The sequence below is a fragment of the Sebastes fasciatus genome, chromosome 6, assembly GCF_043250625.1.
Source record: "Sebastes fasciatus isolate fSebFas1 chromosome 6, fSebFas1.pri, whole genome shotgun sequence".
Lineage (NCBI taxonomy): Eukaryota > Metazoa > Chordata > Actinopteri > Perciformes > Sebastidae > Sebastes > Sebastes fasciatus.
In genome coordinates, this window is record NC_133800.1 from 36,919,833 (window position 1) to 36,944,624 (window position 24,792).

The 24,792-nt window shown below is 41.6% G+C and overlaps 2 protein-coding genes across 3 annotated transcripts in view; one reads left to right on the forward strand and one right to left on the reverse strand.

The window, feature by feature from the left end:
• Positions 1–2,355: 2,355 nt before the first annotated feature.
• Positions 2,356–17,023, reverse strand: LOC141770009 (uncharacterized). The gene is made up of 8 exons (XM_074639588.1): positions 16,951–17,023; positions 13,081–13,162; positions 12,857–12,968; positions 12,361–12,440; positions 9,872–9,925; positions 9,068–9,709; positions 8,913–8,975; positions 2,356–6,765 (listed from the first exon to the last, which is right to left on the reverse strand). The coding sequence occupies exons 4-8, from the start codon at positions 12,398–12,400 to the stop codon at positions 4,097–4,099; spliced, it is 3,468 nt and encodes a 1,155-aa protein (XP_074495689.1). The 5' UTR covers positions 12,401–12,440; positions 12,857–12,968; positions 13,081–13,162; positions 16,951–17,023; the 3' UTR covers positions 2,356–4,096.
• LOC141770022 (L-rhamnose-binding lectin CSL1-like) overlaps positions 16,542–24,792 on the forward strand; it is a 31,471-nt gene continuing 23,220 nt past the window's right edge. Inside the window, exons 1-2 of one of the 2 annotated variants that reach the window (XM_074639611.1) lie at positions 16,542–16,834; positions 24,141–24,229. The gene's annotated coding sequence lies outside the window, so the exon portion shown is untranslated. The remainder of the gene's footprint in view (positions 16,835–24,140; positions 24,230–24,792) is intronic. The other variant, XM_074639609.1, reaches the window with a different exon arrangement.

Consider the following 24,792-nt stretch of genomic DNA (forward strand, 5'->3'; position numbering starts at 1 on the left):
AGGCGACGGACCTGTGACGTCACCTGCCCTCACTCAGCCGCGGGGCAGGCGACGGACCTGTGACGTCACCTGCCCTCACTCAGCCGCGGGGCAGGCGACGGACCTGTGACGTCACCTGCCCTCACTCAGCCGCGGGGCAGGCGACGGACCTGTGACGTCACCTGCCCTCACTCAGCCGCGGGGCAGGCGACGGACCTGTGACGTCACCTGCCCTCACTCAGCCGCGGGGCAGGAGACGGACCTGTGACGTCACCCGGCGGTTTGTGTTCGACTGTTACAAACTAAAATAAGGTCATTTCAGAGGCTGTAAACGTTTTTTAGTGTGTTTATTCATGCTTTAATTACTGTTGTAAAGGATTCCAGGACCACGTAAGTCGTGTGAGTTGTTGTGATTTGTTATATCACAGTATTAGTGACTAATATAGATTAGTTAGCGTGCTAAGCGGCGGTTAGCTTAACTGTTCTTGTCACATTTCAGTATTTGTTCGGAGCTCGTTGCTGCTGAAGGGGCTGAGAGACCATGTTCTGTTGTTACCTGGTAAATCCTGTCATTTATTTCACCTGTAGCCAGTCTGCTGTCACGGCTTAACATATTTTATTGTACTTCTATGCTGTGAGAGACACGACATCAAACTGCTGCTGCTAGCAGATGCTGGTTTGTGTATCCGGTGGAGACAGGAAGAGGAAGAGGAGGAGGAGGAGGAGGAAGAGGAGGAGTTGACAGAGGAGGAAGAGGAGGAAGAGGAGGAGGAGGAGGAAGAGGAGGAGGAGGAGGAAGAGGAGGAGGAGGAGGAGGAGGAGGAGGAGGAGGAAGAGGAGGAAGAGGAGGAGGAGGAGGAAGAGGAGGAGTTGACAGAGGAGGAGGAGGAGGAAGAGGAGGAGGAGGAAGAGGAGGAAGAGGAGGAGGAGGAGTTGACAGATGAGGGCGGAGGAGGAAGAGGAGATGAGGAGGAGGAAGATGAGGAAGATGAGGAAGAGGAGGAGGAGTTGACAGATGAGGGCGGAGGAGGAAGAGGAGGAGGAAGAGGAGATGAGGAGGAGGAAGATGAGGAAGATGAGGAGGAGTTGACAGATGAGGGCGGAGGAGGAAGAGGAGGAGGAAGAGGAGGAGATGAGGAGGAGGAGGAGGATGAAGAGGAGGAGGAGAGGAGGAAGAGGAGGAGGAAGAGGAGATGAAGAGGAGGATGAAGAGGAGGAGGAGAGGAGGAAGAGGAGGAGGAAGAGGAGATGAGGAGGAAGAGGAGGAGGATGAAGAGGAGGAGGCGGAGGAGGACGAGGAGGAGAGGAAGAGGGGGAGGAGGAGGAGGAAGAGGAAGAGGAGGAGGAAGAGGAAGAGGAAGAGGAGGAGGAGGATGAAGAGGAGGCGGAAGAGGAAGAGGTGGACGAGGAGGAGAGGAAGAGGGGGAGGAGGAAGAGGAGGAGGAAGAGGAGGAAGAGGAAGAGAGGAGGTGGTGGAGGAGAGGAGGAGGAGGAGGATAAGAGAGGAGGAGGAGAGGAGGAGAGGAAGAGGAGGAGGTGGATGAGGAAGAAGAGGTGGAGAGGGAGAGGAGAGGGGAGGAGGGAGGAGGAGAGGAGGAGGAAGACAAGGAGGAGGAGAGGAGAGGAGGAGGAGGAGGAGGAGGATGGGGAGGGGAGAGGATGAGGAGGAGGAGGGGAGGAGGAGGAGGAAGAGGAGAGGAGAGGAGGAAGTGGAGGGGAGAGGAGGAGGAGGATGAGGAGAGAGGAGGAGGAGGAGGTGGAGGAGGAGGAGATGAGGAGGAGGAGGAAGAGGAGGAGGGGAGGTGGAGGAAGAGGAGGAGGAGGAAGAGGAGGAGGAGGAGGAGGTGAGCTAATGACTATTTCAATTATATAAAGTAATGTCAGGTTTTTGTTTTAAAGCAGAGAAATTAAACACTGAAAATGAGAGAAAGCCTCAATTTTAAACATGAAGACATTATTTTGTTTAGCATTGAATAGTTTTCACTTCCAGAGGATGATTAGCTAAAATAAGTTAACCCTCTGAGACCCACTAGACCTGTTTTAGTCTTCTTTAGAGGGTCCAGGGGGGGTTCAGGGGGAGATAGCAGGTCAACAGTAGATGTCTCATAGAAGTGGTGAACATCATCTGAAAACTGAGAACCTGAAGAATAATTAGAGATGCAGCTCAGCACTGTGTGTCGAGTTCTTCTAGTCATAATCGGAAGTATTAATTCATTAAAATAAATAGTGAGTGTATAAGGGTTTAGAACATGATGATAGAAGTATATGACGTTTGTTACACAGATTTGGTGCTAAATTTAACCTTTTTTTTTTTATCTATCGAGAACTGATAAAAAATGATCAATAATCCCACGCAATGACCACGCATCATACAGATGGCTTTTGAAGTTTTATTTGATCTCTCTCTCTCTAACCGTGAAAACTACAAGAAAATAAAGACATAAAGGTTTTTAAGTATACATCTGTCAGACATGACGTCCGTTGGTAAACAGGCCTGTTAGAACAACAGAATGTGATGAAATCAAACAAAATAACTGAAAACATATCACATCATCGGCCACATCTCAAGGCACATTAGCAAACATTATACACAGATATAAAACAATGGAACACAATTATCGTGTGCGCTTCATGGACCACGTGCTGAATCAGGTTATTTTGCATCCATGTTGGTTCTTACCCATAATGCCACAGTTGTGCCTTTAACTAAACTCTGGTCCTGTGACCTGAGGCCTGGACTACAAAGTGAGTTCAACATACCCCGGGTATCTTCTCGTTATCTGGCTTCACTAACCCTAACAAACGAGATCCTGCTGAGCGGTCCTACGACGCTGGTTATCAACTCAGTAAATCAACCCAGGGTTTCTCCGTCTGGCTGTGAGCGCGTTCACATGAACGGGGAGGTGTTTACAGCATCTGACCAATCACAGACATGGACAAGTCTACTGACATCAGACAGACAGACAGAGAGACACATTTTACAAAGGAAGAGCAAACTATATTAGACAAATACGAAGAAGTTAAACACTTAATCCAGATTGGTCTGTGGGCGGTACTTTTATACGATTTGATCTCTTATCTGGAACATAACAGGCTCCGGAGCAGGTTAGCTGTTCAGCATCAGTTACCATGGTGATCTACCCCGGTAAGAAGTGATCCGTCGTATGACGGAAAACCCTGAAGTTACCTCACTAACGCCAAATCCTGCTTCCTAGTACAGGCCTCTGTTATACTCTTACATCAACAAATAAAACATACATTCTTACATAAAGAGCATTACATTTTAACCTTATTAAACATTATTTCAAGGTGATAACAATTTACAAAAGTTTCCCTTTACCATCTAATTGACATTTGTATATTTATTACATGAATACAAAGTAATGAAACGGACCGCTTGACTATTTACTGGTTCGCTGCAGATTCTTCATCCTTTTCAGTCATCAACGTTTTTTTGGCTGGCTCTGCAGCGCGAGCCGGGGATCCTCGCTCACCCGGTAGCGGCGTGGGGGGAGACGGGCGGCTTGATAGTCGCTTGATTCCATTGGGAAAGAAACGTTTGTAACTCAGCGGATAATTTGTTTTGAGGTGAATCAACTCCCCAGTACGAACACTCTAATAGTCCTTACTCATTAGGTCCTAAAAGTTGTAAAACGCACTAATAGCTGAATCCAGAGTTATTTCCCTTCCTCCGTTCATGTGAGAGACCCAGGCGAGGGCTGGGAGGCGGAGTTAGCGAGCTGTGACGACAGCGTTACGGCTTTGACCCTGTGACAGAGCGGACGCTACTGCACCTGCTCCATGGGCCCAATGGATGCGGAAGATCGCCGGAAGATCCGGGTACCATTTAGGCGCCACTGAGCAACTTTCATAGGAATGAACGGGGCCCCGCCTCCAACGCTGTATCCAGTTCTCTTTATACATCCATGAGTGATACGGTGTGCCGCCATCTTGTTTTTTGACGTAACCATTTAAAGGAAGGGGGGCTTATTTCTCAGGTGAATGCCAGAATCTGATTGGCAGAATAAGGGGTGTTTATATATTAGAGGAAAAATCATAATTATGGCAGATCGCCCCATGATGTTCAAATGATGTTGCACCTGCTAACATCATCAGATCAGAGGATGACACACTTGCTTTTGTAGCTGTCTTTGAGTTCATTTATTTCTCGTTCGTGCTTTTTCTCCATGCTCTCTATTTCTTCTTTTAGATGTTTTTCTTTGTGACTCGAGAGGTTTTGTAACAGATTAGACTGTTTGACGTGACCCTCTTCTGTCGCATGCATTTGTCTTACATGCTTTTGCTTCAGTTCCTGTATTTCCTCCATGTGTTTGTCTAGCAGCGCTTTGAAGTTCTTGGTGTATTTCTGTCTGAACTCGTTGAATTCTTCAGCTTGTTTTCTGGCCTCCTCTTCGTATTTCTTCTTCATTTCCTCCATTTTCTTCTTATAGTTTTCCTCTAATTCTCTTCTCTCCTTCTCCTCCTGATCTCTTCTGGTTCGATCTTCTTCTTTTCTCCTGTTTTCATGTTTTTCTATCTCCTGATTGTATTCTTCTTGCAATTTTTGAAGTCTTCTTTGCTCGTCATGTCGTCTCTGTTCGTTCTCTCGAGATTGTTTGTCCCACCACTCTTCTCTTTCCTTCTCCCAGTCCTCTTTTTGCTTCTTCATCTCTTCTTTACTCTGCTCCGAGGCTCTGTCGAGTTTTTGCTCCCAGTCCTGTCGTTTAATGTCTTCTTCCCCTTTCCTCTTCTTGTCCTCTTCGTCTCTCGCTTCCTGCTGTTTCCTTCTCTCCTTGTTGATGTTTTCCTCCATTTCTTTGAGTTGTCTGGCTCTTTCCTGTTCAATTTCTGCTTTCTGTTGTTCCATTCGTGTCTTCACTGCTTCCATTTCCTCCTCGTGTTTTCTTTGAAGTTCCTCCTTCTGTCTCTGCATCTCTTCTTCTTTCTCCTTCAGGATCCTCTGCACTTCCTTCTGTATGGCTTCCTCGGCCTCCAGGAACATCTCTGAGGTGTAGCAGTTGCCGCCATTTTTCTGTAGCATTGTGTTGGACTTCCTCAGCAGCTCTCTGACTTGTGTGCGGTCTGTTTGATCGTTGTTATTGAAGACCTGGTATCTTCCTCCACAGTCGCGTATCAGCTTTTTCAAAAAGTCCTCACAGTGTTCTATGTAACTCTCAATTGTTGTATTTTTCAGTTCATCTCCTCTGGTGAATATAATGATGATGAAATCTTCTGATTTCTTGCCGAAATATTTCTTGATCAGTTCCACAGAGTCTTTCTCCTCTTTTGTAAAGCGTCCGAGCGGCAGCACCAGTAAGAACGCATGAGGTCCAGGAGACAACATGCTGATGCATTTCACAAGCTCCTGTTGAACGTCGCCATCAGACAGAGTCGTGTCGAACAAGCCAGGGGAGTCGACCACAGTGACAGGCCGTCCATCAATCTCTCCTGTTTCTTTCTGGCAAAACTTGGTCACTGACTTTGAACTGAGAGTAGATGTAAAATGTTCTTTGCCCAGAATTGTGTTTCCAGTTGCACTCTTCCCGCTGCCAGTCTTCCCAATCAGCACCATCCTGAGACACTCTCTGTTCTGAATGCTGCCAGTAGTTCCCCTCTCTTCTTTAACATCCTGCAGTTCAGCTCTAAGCCTTGAAACCTTCTCCATCTGAGCCATGGTAAACATCTTCATTGTGAAGCATCTGGATCCTCTCATCTTGTCCACATCGTCCAACAGCTCTGGGATCTGCTGCTTGTCCTTGATGTTGAGAACAACATATCTTCCTCCACAGCTCTGACAGAGCTCCTGGATCTCCTTGTTTTCCCTCAGGAAGTTAACAACATCTGGAGCTGTAGGATCTGACTCCACAGTGAACAGAATCATGGTGAAGTCATTGACTGGAGAGCTGAATGTGTTCTGGATGGTCTTTAACTCTCCCTTGTCTTCATCAGTGAGGGGACCCACAGGTAGGACCAGGATGAAGGCATGGACGCCCTCAGGATCACAGAGGGAGATACACCTGATTGATTCCTCCATCACTGCCTCCTGAGGTTTTCCATACAAGGCAGGAAGCTCCACCAGAGAAACCCGACGTCCACACACCTCTCCCTGATGTTTAACACACTCTGATGAGCTGGAGACTGGATGAAGATCTGTCTGACCTAAAATGGCCTTGGCTGCTGAAGTCTTCCCTGCTCCTCTCCTCCCCCACAGAACCAGGTTTACAGCTGGTTTCATGTGTCCAGACTTTGGTCTGATGATCTCTTCAGTGAAGGTGAGGAAGGTTCCTTTGTTTTCATGCACAATGTTTTCAATCCTCTCCATTAACAGTCTGTGGTTCTCTTCAAACAAGCTGTAGTATCTTCCTTCACAGTCTTGAAGGAGATCATTAACAGCGACGCTCATTTCACCCTCCTCACGTGTCAGGATGACCATCAAGTGTTTAAAATCATCTTGACCAAACAAACTCAGGATGAACTTCAGTGTTTGTCTGTTCTTCTCTGTGAACTCAGAAGGTTTCACTAACAGCAGCAGGACATTTGGTCCAGGACGACAAAGAGCCACACAGTTCTCCACCTCTCTTCTCATGGTCTCCTCAGACAGACTGAACATGTCTGGAGTTTTCACTACTGTTACTGGGCTTCCTCTCCACTCTCCGTAGGCGGCCACACATTGCCTGGTTGGGGAAAATCTTGGTAATTTAAAACCTTTGTCCCCGATGATGAATTTACCAAGTCTTGTCTGTTTGTCTTCACTTTTTCCCAGCTGCACAATCCTGAATCCAGGTGCTGTAATACAACAGAGAGAAAGATAAAATAACAGCACTATGAGGCTGAAATCAAGTACTAAGCTTACATGATGAGATCTCTTCAGTCATCTCCAGGGGTGGGAAAAAAATCGATTCACCTATGTATCGCAATTTTTTTTTTTAAGAGTTTGAGATTGATTTTTTAATGCCAGAATCCATATATTTGCTTCATCTGAGTCTATGTGGAGGTAGAAGGAAGTTACCGCTTTTACTGTTGTAGTCTGAGTAACGTGATGTCATATCCGTTCCATATCCGTCAACCAAAATAAACCTCAGGAAGTAAAAAACGTTGGAGGGTCGGCGTGGATATGACCTGCCCCCTCACATGTTAAATCCAAAGTGGTAAACACTACAAAGGGGTGTAACAATATGTTTTTACAACAATACGATACGATTTCCATGGTTCTGATATGATTCAGGACGATATTTGGCTCATCTAGAGCGATACGATTCAATGATTTGAAATCGATACAGTAATTTTTTTTGCCAAAAATTCAGTCAGTGTGAAATAAATATCTGATACTGGACAGAGCAGGTCAAATCAAATCAAATCAATTTATTTTTGTATAGCGTCAAATCACAACAGAAGTTATCTCAAGACGCTTTGTCTTGGTCAGGATTCCTCAAAGTTTTTCTTGTAAGGGAATCAATGATAAATTAATTATTGATATAAACAAGTAAACAACGATTAATGGCAAATACATACAGCTTTTATTAGAAAATGATAAAAAAAGAGCAACTGCAAGACCTGCTGCTTCAGTTCTCAAGATAAAAGGAAGTGAAATATTTAACACAAAATATAATAAACCAACTTATATTCAAGTTAAATGAACAGTGATTTACCTGCTGCTTCTGTCCTCATTTCAATATAAACAGTAGATCAATAATACAGAGATCAACCGCTGATAGTGATCAAACAGCTGATAGTGATCAAACAGCTGATAGTGATCAAACAGCTGATAGTGATCAAACAGCTGATAGTGATCAAACAGTTGATAGTGATCACACAGCTTGGGAAAGAATCATTCCTCTCCAAACGTTGATTAAATAATCTGCTTATAGTAATCCAGTAGTCCACCTACAGGGTTCATTTAGGGTATTTTCATACATGAAAACATCTGGAACAACATCTTAAAACTACGTTAGACTAACGTTAGTTAAATTTCTGTTTTGTTTTTTACTTTACTCCCGTCGTGATAATTTGCCTCGCGGACCGTCTGCTCTCCGGCTGGATACGTGAGGCTGATGCTGCGTGCACATAGATATCATGACGGGGAACAAAAAGTAATTTTCTCTGAATGAAAAAACGACAGCGCACGGGGAAAGCACTTGTGGGTGAATCCGCCCTCGGGAAGTGGACTGACACGTAATGCCCCCAAAATGAAACTCTGTTAACCGGCTCCTCGGGACTGCAGCGCCAGCAGCTCATGCAGACCGGTGTCTTCCTCCACGCCGTTACCGGGTGAGGGAGCGAGGAGTCCGATGCGCCGTTTGTCTGCATGCACGCCATGGATGCGAGAGTGAACCGGAGTAACGTTTCACATTTCTTTACTAATAAAAGTGCTAAAAAAACACTTTCATATAACGTTTGTTGTCCTTAAAATCAAGGTGCAAATCCTCAGTATCGATACGATCGATTTTATATCAATATACGTCTCCCGTGAATGACAACTTGCCAAGTACCTATCGATAAAGTTGGATCGTAGGAATATAAATCGATGTAGTAGATGAATCGTTACATCCCTACACATCCAGTAAAGGATGGAAACACTTTGGGTTTCACACATTGACAGGAAAAGCAGAACTAGGCATTACAGCTAAAGCTGCATGCTAACTCCGTCACGAACAGGAAACGTTATTGTATCGCGGTAACGTTGCGGTCGAGCCGGCTGCCACTCTCATCTCCGTGGTACTTACTAGCAAGGATAGCAACGTGCATTCGACTAGTCAACAAATTGCGTACATCACTAATACTAACGTGAATTTATTAAAGATGAAATTGTTTTTATTTTATTTTGCTTTTCAATGGTGAATAATTGTGGGATGTGTTTGGGTTAATCTTGGAGAAAAGATGCCACCAAAAATCTATCTTCAAATACATGATTATCATGATGAATATTTACTTACCGTGAGACCCAGGGATTTTCATTGAGAGGTTGAGTTCGCTGACTTTTTCAACTAAATTCAGCCCTGTAAAAAGATAACATCAATTTGCAGTTTAAGATGAGAAGAGCTTGACGATCTGTGTGAACAGAGTGTGTCAGAAATGTTTCTGCACTTACCAGTAGCTTTAACATCTGCGAGAGAAGTGTGTGTTTCCTCTTGTTTTGGGATTTGGTGATCACCTGGTAAAGTAGACGTTGTGTCCTCAAATGCTTCATAGCTCACATGATCTCCGCTGTTCTCCTTTGCAGTTTGACCCAAACGTGTTAACAGCTCTGGAAGTTCGAGGTTCTTCCGCTTCAAGTATCTGTATCGACATTTTCTGATCATGTCTTTTAATGGAGGACGTTCCATGTATTTTTCCATTAAACCTGGACTCTCCTGTCTGGGTGTTGATATCAGAACCAGTAAATGATTAAACGATCGATCACTGAACTTTTCGAGGACTCTGCAGAGCTTCACTTTGTGTTCCTCAGTGAAGTCTTCAGGTTGTAGAACCAGCAGGAACACATGAGGTCCAGGATCAGAGAGACTCGCACAGCTTTTAAGAAACTCTGTCAGTTCGTCTTCAGAGATGTCAGGAAGCAGCAGATCTGGAGTGTTGATGACAACTATTTTTTTCGCCTCCAACGATCCTCTGACTCTCTGACAGCAGTCTGGTTCTTCCTCAGTGTTGAACATAGTCTCTCCCAGTATGAAGTTCCCCACAGAACTCCTCTCAGACCAGCTGTTCCCCAGCAGAACAACCCTCAGCTCAGACACTGGAAAACAAAGATTTAGAAAAGGCAATGCAGACTTGCATTAATTTATAGTTTGATTGTTGTTTAACTTCAGGGGTTTAGTTACTTACAGATTTGACCTACAAATTACTGTAAACTCAGATATTCTTAAATAGCAGGATAACACAGTTCAGTTTGACTCACTGTTAGGTGGCAGGTACTCATAGCTGCTACTGCGCTTCATAGGATGCAGATCATCTGTGATTGGAAGGACACAGAATTTGTTTAGTGTCTGACTTTACTCTTTCAGAGGCTCTAGTAGGTTCAGTTTTAGGGATAGGGTGAAGCTAGAAACTATAAAACATGATGAAACCATCGGTACCATCCATGTCATAGTAGCTTGTTGGGAAGGAGGTTAAATAATGCTCCAAGTTTGGGCTGAATGTTGGAGAGGAAAAACTGGCATGTCCATCTTCAAAGGGGTCCCTTGACCTCTGACCTCCAGATCAGTGAATGTAAATGGGTTCTATGGGTACCCACGAGTCTCCCCTTTACAGACATGCCCACTTTATGATAATCACATGCAGTTTTTTTCATGCAGTATAAATGTGTTATTGTCTCCTATTCTAAAATGGTGTATTTGAATATTTCTGCATACTGTTTTTTTACCACTGGAGAATTGATAAAAATGATCAATAATCCCTCCAGAATACCACATTAAGACACCAAGACCTTGAGGAACACCATAGAAAAAGCCATGCTGTGATTTGGGATCAAAAACTTTTGACATTTGGAGATTTCTGCAAGAATTAGCATTTTTCGGTGATTAGAGGGCGAGCACTTGTGTTGTGTAAACTGCTCAGAAACCCCCTCATTGTCAATCTAGCTAGGAAAGCCATCCATCCTCTGAATGCTCTAGGTCTCTAGTCTGATCCATCCATCCTCTGAATGCTCTAGGTCTCTAGTTTGATCCATCCATCCTCTGAATGCTCTAGGTCTCTATTCTGATCCATCCATCCTCTGAATGCTCTAGGTCTCTAGTCTGATCCATCCATCCTCTGAATGCTCTAGGTCTCTAGTTTGATCCATCCATCCTCTGAATGCTCTAGGTCTCTAGTTTGATCCATCCATCCTCTGAATGCTCTAGGTCTCTAGTCTGATCCATCCATCCTCTGAATGCTCTAGGTCTCTAGTTTGATCCATCCATCCTCTGAATGCTCTAGGTCTCTAGTCTGATCCATCCATCCTCTGAATGCTCTAGGTCTCTAGTCTGATCCATCCATCCTCTGAATGCTCTAGGTCTCTAGTTTGATCCATCCATCCTCTGAATGCTCTAGGTCTCTAGTCTGATCCATCCATCCTCTGAATGCTCTAGGTCTCTAGTTTGATCCATCCATCCTCTGAATGCTCTAGGTCTCTAGTCTGATCCATCCATCCTCTGAATGCTCTAGGTCTCTAATCTGATCCATCCATCCTCTGAATGCTCTAGGTCTCTAGTCTGATCCATCCATCCTCTGAATGCTCTAGGTCTCTAGTTTGATCCATCCATCCTCTGAATGCTCTAGGTCTCTAGTTTGATCCATCCATCCTCTGAATGCTCTAGGTCTCTAGTTTGATCCATCCATCCTCTGAATGCTCTAGGTCTCTAGTCTGATCCATCCATCCTCTGAATGCTCTAGGTCTCTAGTCTGGTCCATCCATCCTCTGAATGCTCTAGGTCTCTAGTTTGATCCATCCATCCTCTGAATGCTCTAGGTCTCTAGTTTGATCCATCCATCCTCTGAATGCTCTAGGTCTCTAGTCTGATCCATCCATCCTCTGAATGCTCTAGGTCTCTAGTCTGATCCATCCATCCTCTGAATGCTCTAGGTCTCTAGTCTGATCCATCCATCCTCTGAATGCTCTAGGTCTCTAGTCTGATCCATCCATCCTCTGAATGCTCTAGGTCTCTAGTTTGTGGCTGTAAAGTTTCATGAGGCTGTGATTATACTAGAGGTCACCACAGATCATTTTATACAGTGAGGTCAATGAAATGTCTCCTATGGGGACTAACATCATCACACATGAATATAGTTGGGCTCATTGGATCCACCAGAGTCTCAGCTTTACAGTGAGACCCAATTCATGGAATTCAAGACTGTTTAGGGACCCCAGTATGCAGAAATATTCAGATACACCATTTTAGAATAGGAGACAATAACACATTTATACTGCATGTGATTATCATAAAGTGGGCATGTCTGTAAAGGGGAGACTCGTGGGTACCCAGAGAACCCATTTACATTCACATATCTGGAGGTCAGAGGTCAAGGGACCCCTTCGAAAATGGACATTACAGTTTTTCCTCGCTAAAATTTAGCCCAAATTTGGATAGTTATATAGCCTCCTTCCTGACAAGCTAGTATGACATGGTTTCCTTAGGTTTTCTAGTTTCATATAACCTGCTCTCGCCTCTGAAAGAATCAATGATTTTTTATAAATTGAATAATAAATCAAATCGTGATTCTGTAACAATAAGTGACAAAGATACTGCACAATAAAATAGTGATAAAATATGGTGTAAAATTGACTGAACAGTGATTTAGTGGCTTAGCCGTGGGCTGTATCTCATTAAAGGTCTGAGGACACAGCTCTTTAGTTATCGGTTTAACATGTGGACAGAGAGAGAAGACAGTCTGTCTGACTGGACTCACCTGATGCTGCACTCGCCATGATGTGCTCTGCTGAAAACATCACTAATTCAACTGAAGACCAACTGCTGCATTTTAAGAACCTAAAAGGGAGAAGAATTCACATTTCAAGTCATAGTCAAGTCAGCACACTGACACACTGACAGCTGTTGTTGCCTGTTGGGCTGCAGTTTGCCATGTTATGATTGGAGCATATTGTTTTATGCTAAATGCAGTACCTGTGAGGGTTTATGGACAATATCTGGACAATATATATACATATATATCTGTCATTGTTTTGTGTTGTTAATTGATTAACAATAATAAATATATACATACATTTGCTTAAATCAGCATATTTATCCACTCCCATGTTGATAAGAGGATTAAATACTTGACAAACCTCCCTTTGAGGTTCATTTTGTACAGATAAAAAAATTGATTAACCAAGATTAACTATTTGAATCGATTGACAGCCCTAATATTTCTATTTGTTAGCATTTAATTTGAGTCTACTCACCAGAAATTGTAGCTTTTTCCTTCCAATGAAGACGAGTACAAACCTCACACTGATAACCGACTCACTGAGAGCAGACAGGAGACCGAAGGTGTGTCACGAGAAAACAAGAAACCTGATTGGAAAGAACAAATGAGACTTTGATCCTCACTATAATCATACGTGGGCGGGTTAGAAAAACCCTCTTCTTTTAATATATCTCTACAGATATCTGTACCCGAACTCACCTGAGACACTTTTTCTTCAGCAGGAAACAGGAAAGACGAAGTTCATTTAACATCCAGTGTCGACGTCACCAGGAGAGTCATCCTATCACACACAGATATACACACATGTCAATTCTAGATCCATGACAAGTACGTTAAGGGATCCATAAAAAGAAAATCAGTAACAACAATCACGCTGCAGTCGTTCATAATTAATGCTCTTTTATTCCTCAGTAACTAAGTTGGCATCTCGCTCCTTCTTTAAGACTCAAATAATCTGTTATTGAATCTTTTATCTTTTTCGTATCAACAAAGCTGAGTGTAGTAGTCGGGCAGTAAAGCATAACAAATGTGCATTTTGCAGTAAAAGCAACAAACTTGGCACAGATGTCGGTTTATATGTTATGAAAAGATATAGATGTCAGGGCGTGGAAAATTTGTTCCCTGAGGGCCTTTTTTTTTTAAAACACATTGGAAATCATCGAGAGTCATAAAATCAGTTTTCTGCAACACTTTGGAATATTTAGCGCCTATTTGACGGCCATTTTTAAAAATGGCTGCCACGGCCCTCAGTGGCCAAATTTGCAGCGCCCCGATATCTATATCTTTTCATAACATATAAACCTACATCTGCGCCAAATTTGTAGCTTTCATTGCAAAATGCACAATTGTTATGAATATTTCAGTTTAGCTGACCGTCACTTTCACCGGTTAGAATGACAAACGTCTACGGCAGCAGGTCATATCTACGACGGAGTATTAGGGCCACATTGAGGAAAAAAAATAAATCTGAGATTACGAGAATAAAGTCATAATATTATGACTTTATTCTCTTAATATTACAACTTTTTTTTGTAAACTTCTGACTTTATTCTCATTAAATTACGACTTTTTTCTCGTAAAGTTATGACTTTATTCTTGTAATATGACTTTTATTCTTATAATATTATGACTTTATTCTCATTAAATTATGAGTTTTTTTTCTTGTAATATTATGACTTTATTTTTGTAATATTACGGCTTTGCTCCCGTAAAGTTATGACTTTTTTCTCATTAAATTACGACTTTTTTCACGTAACATTATGACTTTATTCTCGTAATATTACGACTTTTTTTTCTTGAAATAGTATGACTTTATTCTCATTAAATTATGACTATTTTCTCGTAATATTATGACTTTATTCTTGTAATATTATTACTTTTTTTTCTTGAAATATTATGATTTTATTCTCATTAAATCACGACTATTTTCTTGTAATATTATGATTTTATTCTCGTAATATTATGACTTTTTTCTTGTAAACTTCTGACTTTATTCTCATTAAATTACGACTTTTTTCTCGTGAAGTTATGACTCTAATCTTGTAATATTATGACTGTTTTTTCTTGAAATATTATGATTTTATTCTCATTAAATCACGACTATTTTCTTGTAATATTATGACTTTATTCTCGTAATATTACGACTTTTTTCTTGTAAACTTCTGACTTTATTCTCATTAAATTACGACTTTTTTCTCGTGAAGTTATGACTCTAATCTTGTAATATTATGACTGTTTTTTCTTATAATAGTATGACTTTATTCTCATTAAATTACGACTTTTTTCTCGTGATATTATGACTTTATTCTTGTAATATTATTACTTTTTTTTTTTGAAATATTATGATTTTATTCTCATTAAATCACGACTATTTTCTTGTAATATTATGATTTTATTCTCGTAATATTATGACTTTTTTCTTGTAAACTTCTGACTTTATTCTCATTAAATTACGACTTTTTTCTCGTGAAGTTATGACTCTAATCTTGTAATATTATGACTGTTTTTTCTTGAAATATTATGATTTTATTCTCATTAAATCACGACTATTTTCTTGTAATATTATGACTTTATTCTCGTAATATTACGACTTTTTTCTTGTAAACTTCTGACTTTATTCTCATTAAATTACGACTTTTTTCTCGTGAAGTTATGACTCTAATCTTGTAATATTATGACTGTTTTTTCTTATAATAGTATGACTTTATTCTCATTAAATTACGACTTTTTTCTCGTGATATTATGACTTTATTCTTGTAATATTACTTTTTTTTCTTGAAATATTATGATTTTATTCTCATTAAATCACAACTATTTTCTTGTAATATGACTTTATTCTCGTAATATTATGACTTTTTTCTTGTTATATTATGACTTTTTTCTTGTTATATTATGACTTTTTTCTCGTGAAGTTATGACTTTATTCTCATTAAATTATGAGTTTTCTTTCTCGTAATATTGTGACTTTATTTTCGTAATATTATGACTTTCTTTCCTTGATATATTATGACTTTATTCTCATTAAATTACGACTTTTTTCTCGTAATATTATGACTTTTTTTCTTGTAATAGTATGACTTTATTCTCATATTATTATTACTTTTTTTTTTAAATATTATGATTTTATTCTCATTAAATCACAACTATTTTCTTGTAATATTATGACTTTATTCTCTTAATATTACGACTTTTTTTCTTGTAAACTTCTGACTTTATTCTCATTCAATTACGACTTTTTTCTGGTGAAGTTATGACTTTATTCTTGTAATATTATGACTTTTTTCTTGTTATATTATGACTTTTTTCTTGTGAAGTTATGACTTTATTCTCATTAAATTATGAGTTTTCTTTCTCGTAATATTGTGACTTTATTTTCGTAATATTATGACTTTATTCTCATTAAATTACGACTTTTTTCTCGTAATATTATGACTTTTTTTCTTGTAATAGTATGACTTTATTCTCATATTATTACTTTTTTTTTTAAATATTATGATTTTATTCTCATTAAATCACGACTATTTTCTTGTAATATTATGACTTTATTCTCTTAATAAACTTCTGACTTTATTATTAAATTACGACTTTTTTCTGGTGAAGTTATGACTTTATTCTTGTATTATGACTTTTTTTCTCGTAATATTATGACTTTTTTCTCATTACAGTACCACTTTATTCTCGTAATATTACAACATTTTTTCTTGTAAACGTCTGACTTTATTCTCATTAAATTACGACATTTTCTCGTAATATTTTGACTATTTTCTTGAAATATTATGGCTTCATTCTCATTAAAACACAACTATTTTCTCGTAATATTATGACTTTATTCTCATTAAAACACAACTATTTTCTCGTAATATTATGACTTTATTCTCATTAAAACACAACTATTTTCTTGTAATATTACGACTATTTTTCTTGTAAACTTTTGACTTTATTCTCATTAAATTACGACTTTTTTCTCGTGAAGTTATAACTTTATTGTTGTAATATTATGACTTTTTTTCTAGAAATATTATGACTTTTCTCATTACAGTACAACTTTTTTTCTCGTAATATTACAAAAAATTTTCTTGTAAACTTCTGACTTTATTCTCATTAAATTATGATTATGTAATATTATGTCTTATTTTTCTTGTAATATTATGACTTTATTCCTCTAAATCTCAGATTATTTTCCCCTCAATGTGGCCCTGATACTCCGTCGTAGTTATCAGCAGTCTGTGACTAATGTCTGTACTCGACCAAAGATCATCATCGTCACTTCGGCCAACATGTTGATTTCATCCTTAGTCTCAGTAACTCTCCTGATGTCAGAGAGATGCTAGAGATTAAACACCGAGTGGAAACACATCAGCAGCTCTCGGCTCGGTTTAGACACACAGATCATCTGATGGGCGGTGGCTGTTTCCACCTCGAACACGACGAGTCCGTTAACTCGGGTAAAAAAGTAAATCTACATTATTCCAACATAGATCTGTTATTGTTCTATCATCAGCTATATTAACAACACATCAACCTTTACATGAATTACTTCTTTATCTAGTTTAGATCGAGTTCACTCACCTGATGCAACTCCTGCTGCGAAACACACAACCGTGAAAGTGAAAGTAAAACCTGGTCGGAGCAGTGTGGGGGTGGAGGGGGGGGCTTAAAGGTACAAATACTGATCTTTATACACAGTCTATGTACTGGAGGTGTAATTACTCTAAACACATGTTGTATATTTACTGTTATATGTTTATTAGACTAGATGTTGTATATTTACTGTTATATGTTTATTACACTAGATGTTGTATATTTACTGTTTTATGTTTATTAGACTAGATGTTGTATATTTACTGTTATATGTTTATTACACTAGATGTTGTATATTTACTGTTATATGTTTATTACACTAGATGTTGTATATTTACTGTTATATGTTTATTAGACTGTATTTTTACTGCTATATGTTTATTACATATAGCAGTAAAAATAGTGGTCACATATAGTGACCATTATGCGTGAACGGGTTAAATATTGTATATTTACTGTTATATGTTTATTACACTAGATGTTGTATATTTACTGTTATATGTTTATTAGACTAGATGTCGTATATTTAAATTATTTATAAATTGTATGTTATAACTAAATGCTCAACTTCCTTTCCACAACCTTTACAAAAAAAAAAGCAGTATACTTTAAGTTTATTTTATGAAGTAAACTTACGTATAGTTCACGTATATTCCCAAGTATATTTCATGTAATAAGTATACTAATATCGATGTAGTAGTAGTACAGTTCTTGGGACTAAATTGGCCCACTTTTAGTTTATAAAAGTATACTTCTAAGTATACTAAGAGTAGTAAACTTTGAGTACACAACCAGTTTACACTAAGTTGTATTTTGTACTGCAACTGTACTATGATCTAGAGCAGACCTGGGCATTTTACGGCCCGCGGGCCACATCCGGCCCGTTGGCTGTCCCTGTCTGGCCCGCGTGAGGTCAAGTAAATTAGAACATAAATAAAAAAATAGGCCTATTTATGCTGTGCACGCAATACGGCTGTGTTGCTTTTATTTTGAAAAGGTTTTTTTATTTACGTAGTCACGCACATGCGTAGGTAAACAGCTACATGTGATGCTGGTAAGCTAAGCTAGCCCTCAACATGTCAGCCCACGGCAGCAAAAGAAAAATCAATACCGAATGCCGCGTTTTCAACAAGACATGGACTGCTAAATATCTATTTACAGAAGTCAAAGGTAAAGCCGTGTGCTTAGTTTGTGGTGTACAGGTCGCCGTGTTCAAGGATTACAATTTGAATCGCCACTACGTGACCAAACACGAGGAGAAATACAAGAACTTGTCTGAACAAGAGCGCGCAAAGGAGTCGGATGCTTTGCTAGCCAAGCTGCAAAACCAATAAGGACTTTTTACTAAACGTTGCACATCCAGAGATGCAGCTGTCAAGACAAGTTATGTCATATCCCACAAAATCGCCAGAAAAAGTAAACCGTTTTCTGACGGGGAGTTTATTAAGGAGTGTTTGCTGGACTCTGCTGCCCTAATATGCCCGGAGAAAAAGGGAGCTTTTGAGAACGTCCCCCTCTCCCATCGGACTGTAACGAGGAGGGTTGAGAACGTGCCCCTCTCCCATCGGACTGTAACGAGGAGGGTTGAGAACGTCCCCCTCTCCCATCGGACTGTAACGAGGAGGGTTGAGAACGTCCCCCTCTCCCATCGGACTGTAACGAGGAGGGTTGAGAACGTGCCCCTCTCCCATCGGACTGTAACGAGGAGGGTTGAGAACGTGCCCCTCTCCCATCGGACTGTAACGAGGAGGGTTGAGAACGTCCCCCTCTCCCATCGGACTGTAACGAGGAGGGTTGAGAACGTGCCCCTCTCCCATCGGACTGTAACGAGGAGGGTTGAGAACGTGCCCCTCTCCCATCGGACTGTAACGAGGAGGGTTGAGAACGTGCCCCTCTCCCATCGGACTGTAACGAGGAGGGTTGAGAACGTGCCCCTCTCCCATCGGACTGTAACGAGGAGGGTTGAGAACGTGCCCCTCTCCCATCGGACTGTAACGAGGAGGGTTGAGAACGTGCCCCTCTCCCATCGGACTGTAACGAGGAGGGTTGAGAACGTGCCCCTCTCCCATCGGACTGTAACGAGGAGGGTTGAGAACGTGCCCCTCTCCCATCGGACTGTAACGAGGAGGGTTGAGAACGTGCCCCTCTCCCATCGGACTGTAACGAGGAGGGTTGAGAACGTCCCCCTCTCCCATCGGACTGTAACGAGGAGGGTTGAGAACGTGCCCCTCTCCCATCGGACTGTAACGAGGAGGGTTGAGAACGTGCCCCTCTCCCATCGGACTGTAACGAGGAGGGTTGAGAACGTGCCCCTCTCCCATCGGACTGTAACGAGGAGGGTTGAGAACGTCCCCCTCTCCCATCGGACTGTAACGAGGAGGGTTGAGAACGTCCCCCTCTCCCATCGGACTGTAACGAGGAGGGTTGAGAACGTCCCCCTCTCCCATCGGACTGTAACGAGGAGGGTTGAGAACGTCCCCCTCTCCCATCGGACTGTAACGAGGAGGGTTGAGAACGTGCCCCTCTCCCATCGGACTGTAACGAGGAGGGTTGAGAACGTGCCCCTCTCCCATCGGACTGTAACGAGGAGGGTTGAGAACGTGCCCCTCTCCCATCGGACTGTAACGAGGAGGGTTGAGAACGTGCCCCTCTCCCATCGGACTGTAACGAGGAGGGTTGAGAACGTGCCCCTCTCCCATCGGACTGTAACGAGGAGGGTTGAGAACGTGCCCCTCTCCCATCGGACTGTAACGAGGAGGGTTGAGAACGTGCCCCTCTCCCATCGGACTGTAACGAGGAGGGTTGAGAACGTGCCCCTCTCCCATCGGACTGTAACGAGGAGGGTTGAGAACGTGCCCCTCTCCCATCGGACTGTAACGAGGAGGGTTGAGAACGTGCCCCTCTCCCATCGGACTGTAACGAGGAGGGTTGAGAACGTGCCCCTCTCCCATCGGACTGTAACGAGGAGGGTTGAGAACGTCCCCCTCTCCCATCGGACTGTAACGAGGAGGGTTGAGAACGTGCCCCTCTCCCATCGGACTGTAACGAGGAGGGTTGAGAACGTGCCCCTCTCCCATCGGACTGTAACGAGGAGGGTTGAGAACGTGCCCCTCTCCCATCGGACTGTAACGAGGAGGGTTGAGAACGTGCCCCTCTCCCATCGGACTGTAACGAGGAGGGTTGAGAACGTCCCCCTCTCCCATCGGACTGTAACGAGGAGGGTTGAGAACGTCCCCCTCTCGCATCGGACTGTAACGAGGAGGGTTGAGAACGTGCCCCTCTCCCATCGGACTGTAACGAGGAGGGTTGAGAACGTGCCCCTCTCCCATCGGACTGTAACGAGGAGGGTTGAGAACGTGCCCCTCTCCCATCGGACTGTAACGAGGAGAGTTGAGAACGTGCCCCTCTCCCATCGGACTGTAACGAGGAGGTTTGAGAACGTCCCCCTCTCCCATCGGACTGTAACGAGGAGGGTTGAGAACGTGCCCCTCTCCCATCGGACTGTAACGAGGAGGGTTGAGAACGTCCCCCTCTCCCATCGGACTGTAACGAGGAGGGTTGAGAACGTCCCCCTCTCCCATCGGACTGTAACGAGGAGAGTTGAGAACGTGCCCCTCTCCCATCGGACTGTAACGAGGAGGGTTGAGAACGTCCCCCTCTCCCATCGGACTGTAACGAGGAGGGTTGAGAACGTCCCCCTCTCCCATCGGACTGTAACGAGGAGGGTTGAGAACGTCCCCCTCTCCCATCGGACTGTAACGAGGAGGGTTGAGAACGTGCCCCTCTCCCATCGGACTGTAACGAGGAGGGTTGAGAACGTGCCCCTCTCCCATCGGACTGTAACGAGGAGGGTTGAGAACGTGCCCCTCTCCCATCGGACTGTAACGAGGAGGGTTGAGAACGTGCCCCTCTCCCATCGGACTGTAACGAGGAGGGTTGAGAACGTGCCCCTCTCCCATCGGACTGTAACGAGGAGGGTTGAGAACGTCCCCCTCTCCCATCGGATTGTAACGACGAGGGTTGAGGACATCGCGGGGAATCTGGAACTTCAGCTGAAGAACAGAGCGGTCAGCTTCGACTACTTTCCCTGGCTTTGGATGAGAGCTGCGATGTACGTGACACTGCCCAGCTACTCATTTTCATACGTGGGATATCTACGGACTTTAAAATCACGGAGGAGCTGGCAGCCATGCAGTCAATGAAAGGGACAACAACCGGGAGTGATTTATTCACGGAGGTAAATGCATGTTTGGACAAGTTGGGACTAAAATGGGACAAGCTGGCAGGTTCTCCCTTCACCTGCAGTGTGGAGAATACACCCAGTGATGTTCAGATGGAACTGATTGACCTGCAGTCTGACACACTTCTGGCAGAGCACTTTAGGTCAGTCTCACTACTGGACTTCTACTCTTCCCTCAAAGAGGAGAACTTTCCACACATGAGGAGGCATGCTCAGAAGATTCTAGTCCTCTTTGGATCTACCTACGTATGTGAACAGACATTCTCAGTGATGAAGTTCAACAAATCCAGATAAAGATCCTCTATCACTGATGACCACCTCTCAGCTGTCCTTCGCATATCCACATCAGACATTCAGCCAGATTTCAATGCACTTGTTCAAGCCCAGAGCAGGCTGGATTTTTCCCACTAAACAAGTAAAATGAACTGTAAAACATTAAAAGCATTTATTGCTTTTTGCATCAAGTTGACAATTGCCTATCTTTAATATACTGTAAAACACCTATTCAGTATTTGGGAAGATTAACATGTTAAAAATAAAATGAAACACTGATGCAATTATTGTTTTTACTTTTTATTACTTCTATAGGAGTATTTTCCTATATGACATACACCACAATTTCATATATTTATATACATATTTACAGAATATCCTTATTCTTCTGATTACCAGTAGCAACTAATCAAAAATATATAATTTAATGCTTTTTACAATGGGGAAAATTAATACTGAGCAGAATTAAGTTCAAGTTATTGTTGGTTTGGCCCTCCAACACAACTCAGGTTTCTCATGTGCCCCCTTGTAAAAATTAATTGCCCACCCCTGATCTATAGGCTACAAGTGAACGTATAGGTATACTGTTAGTTTACTAGTTATATACCTGTAGCCCACTTTTTAGTTTATGAAAGTACACTTTAAAGTATACTCTCAGTAAGCTGTTAGTGTAATAGTTTTTATACTGCAAGTATACTTGTAAGTTTTCTTTAAGTTAACTCATAGTATAACCAAATATACTTTTCTGGATACCTTTCAGTCTTTTACAGACTGCCACGGACCCACTCTGAGAATCACTGCTCTAAAGAAAAGAACACGTCTAAACTAACAGTTGAAACACTTCAATCTCTAATTTATAATGATAATAAAAGCATATCCTAATATAATAATATCCACATTGGCTGGTATATTATAGGCATTATTATGCAACAAATTTAATAAAAGTTTCACATTTCAAATGAATTCTAAATCATTAACAGAATAGAAGACAAACTAATTTCTTAAGAGAGTTAAATAGCAACAGATCTGCAGAAGAGGCTTCATTTTGATAGTTGATGTTAGAGCTCTACCTGCTGGACGAACCAATGAAAACACACAGAGGTGTCCAACCAGCTGATAGACTCTCTCCTCCTCCTCTGTTCCACATCCTGCAGTTCTAATGGTTCGTGTCCACAGCCTCCGTCCTTTCAACGCTTCCCATTCATTGTCTATGTAAGCAGCCGTTCAGCAATGCATTCTGGCAGCGTGGCGGCGTTATTCGAGAGACGTGGCGTCACGTCGCCCGCTCCTCATTTGCATAAAGTTGAGGTCTCGGCTACTTTACGAAAATCTCGGGCGTCCGACGTGACTCGCCGCCTCTGGAAACTTCTGAGGAACTTATAAACTAAACGTTGTTGATCTAAAATAAAGACAGATTCAGCTACATGGTTTATTTCTCACGTTAAATGTTTTCAGAAACACGGGTTCAGCTGAGCTGTGTGTTAAAACTCTGCCTTTAAAACGTCATAAAATACTGTGGGGGTCTTTATTCTGAATAGTTTCTAAAAGACGAGGCCTTAACGCCACTAAAACAACACTCAGAGTGGATTTAGTCCAAACGATGTTTGTTTGACAACGATTTCAATATTTTAGTGACAACATCAACGCACCAGAAATTGTATTTTTTATATTGAATGTACATACTTGACTTTGGATACTTTCTTGTTATCTTATTTACATTGTTATTGATCTTACTTGTTATTATCTACCTGATCATATTTCATTATCATAATAAAACTAGTCAAAATTATACAATTTAGCTGTTTTTTATTGCTGTTATACTGAGCACAATGGTAGAATGTGATGATGCACAATGGTAGAATGTGATGATGCACAATGGTAGAATGTGATGATGCACAATGGTAGAATGTGATGATGCACAATGGTAGAATGTGATGATGCACAATGGTAGAATGTGATGATGCACAATGGTAGAATGTGATGATGCACAATGGTAGAATGTGATGATGCTCAGGGTAAAGGTCATGGCCAAAGGCTCCATTGTGGTCTCATAGCCTCCTGTAGTGGATATCAAGAGGTAGAAAACCCATTTGGCACACTTTGAGGTATCCAGGTGTGCCAGATGGAGAGTCCTCCTGGTCCTATCCTGACTAAAACCTTTATAGAATCTATGTGCTTTGTGTTATTGATATCTGCTTTGGCTCAGTTGTAGTCGAGGAGTTGCTGAATGAATTCAGTGGCGTCTCTGTGCACGGCATCATTGCTATAATGGTCTTATCCACTGGCTGATCTAGAACACAATTTAGGACAGGATAAAAATGTTTCCTTTGGTTCATCAGAATTTACTCAGGCATAGTAACAGTCACAATGTTACTGCATATCATGCATCATGTAGATAGACCTGCTAGTTGTGGAGATATTACAGATTTATCCAGGAGAACCACTCCTTCCAGCACCCTAGAGGGCTTAACAGGTTAAATAATGATAGTTTCTGGTAAAAAATAATTGTCACTGGGCTCTGAAGTCACTCTGTAACCTCCCGTCTTGTCAAACAGGAACATGAGTTATTGTAGTATGTCTAACATACTGTACAACTACACTGATCACTTGCACAGGATATATTGGCTTATTTCTGTCTGTCTGTCTGTCTGTCATCATTTTCCAGACTTTTCTATCCCACCATCTTCAACATGGCGTGTGGAATACTTCCAGACTGGACCAGCAGGGGACCCACCGTCCACACTTCAAGTCAAGGTAGGACTGGACTGTTTATGGAGGAGCCGCTCATTTACTCCCCTGCTGAGGCATTTTGATGTTAACAGAGTTCATCATCATATAATCATATTTGAGTTATGTTCAGATTTTACGTTTGTCTCTTGACCTCTTCAGGGACATAAAAGTACGAGTTGATTAGTCTGTAAACATTTGACAGTGGTTTATTGGCCATAATTCTCACTATAAGAATCACGCTGCACATTCGTTCATTCAACCTTTATTTCAATCTTGAGGAATCATCGAGGGCATGCCCTCATTTTCAATGACGTCAAAAGTGCAATAAAACAGAATATATACACACAAGAACATAACTAACGAATTACAAGAAGCAATCAACCAGACAACAAAAGAACAATGTTAAAAACAGTTACATTAAATAAAATACAAATAAAAATGCTAAAATGGGTCACAAAATATACTTGTGCTCACCCCAGTAAAGTCTGTGTGTGTGAAACACTGCTTATGTTTCTAACCGCTTTTACATTTACATTTAATTTATGTTTCACAAAACAAATGTTGTAGTTGGGCTGTGTAAGTAGTGA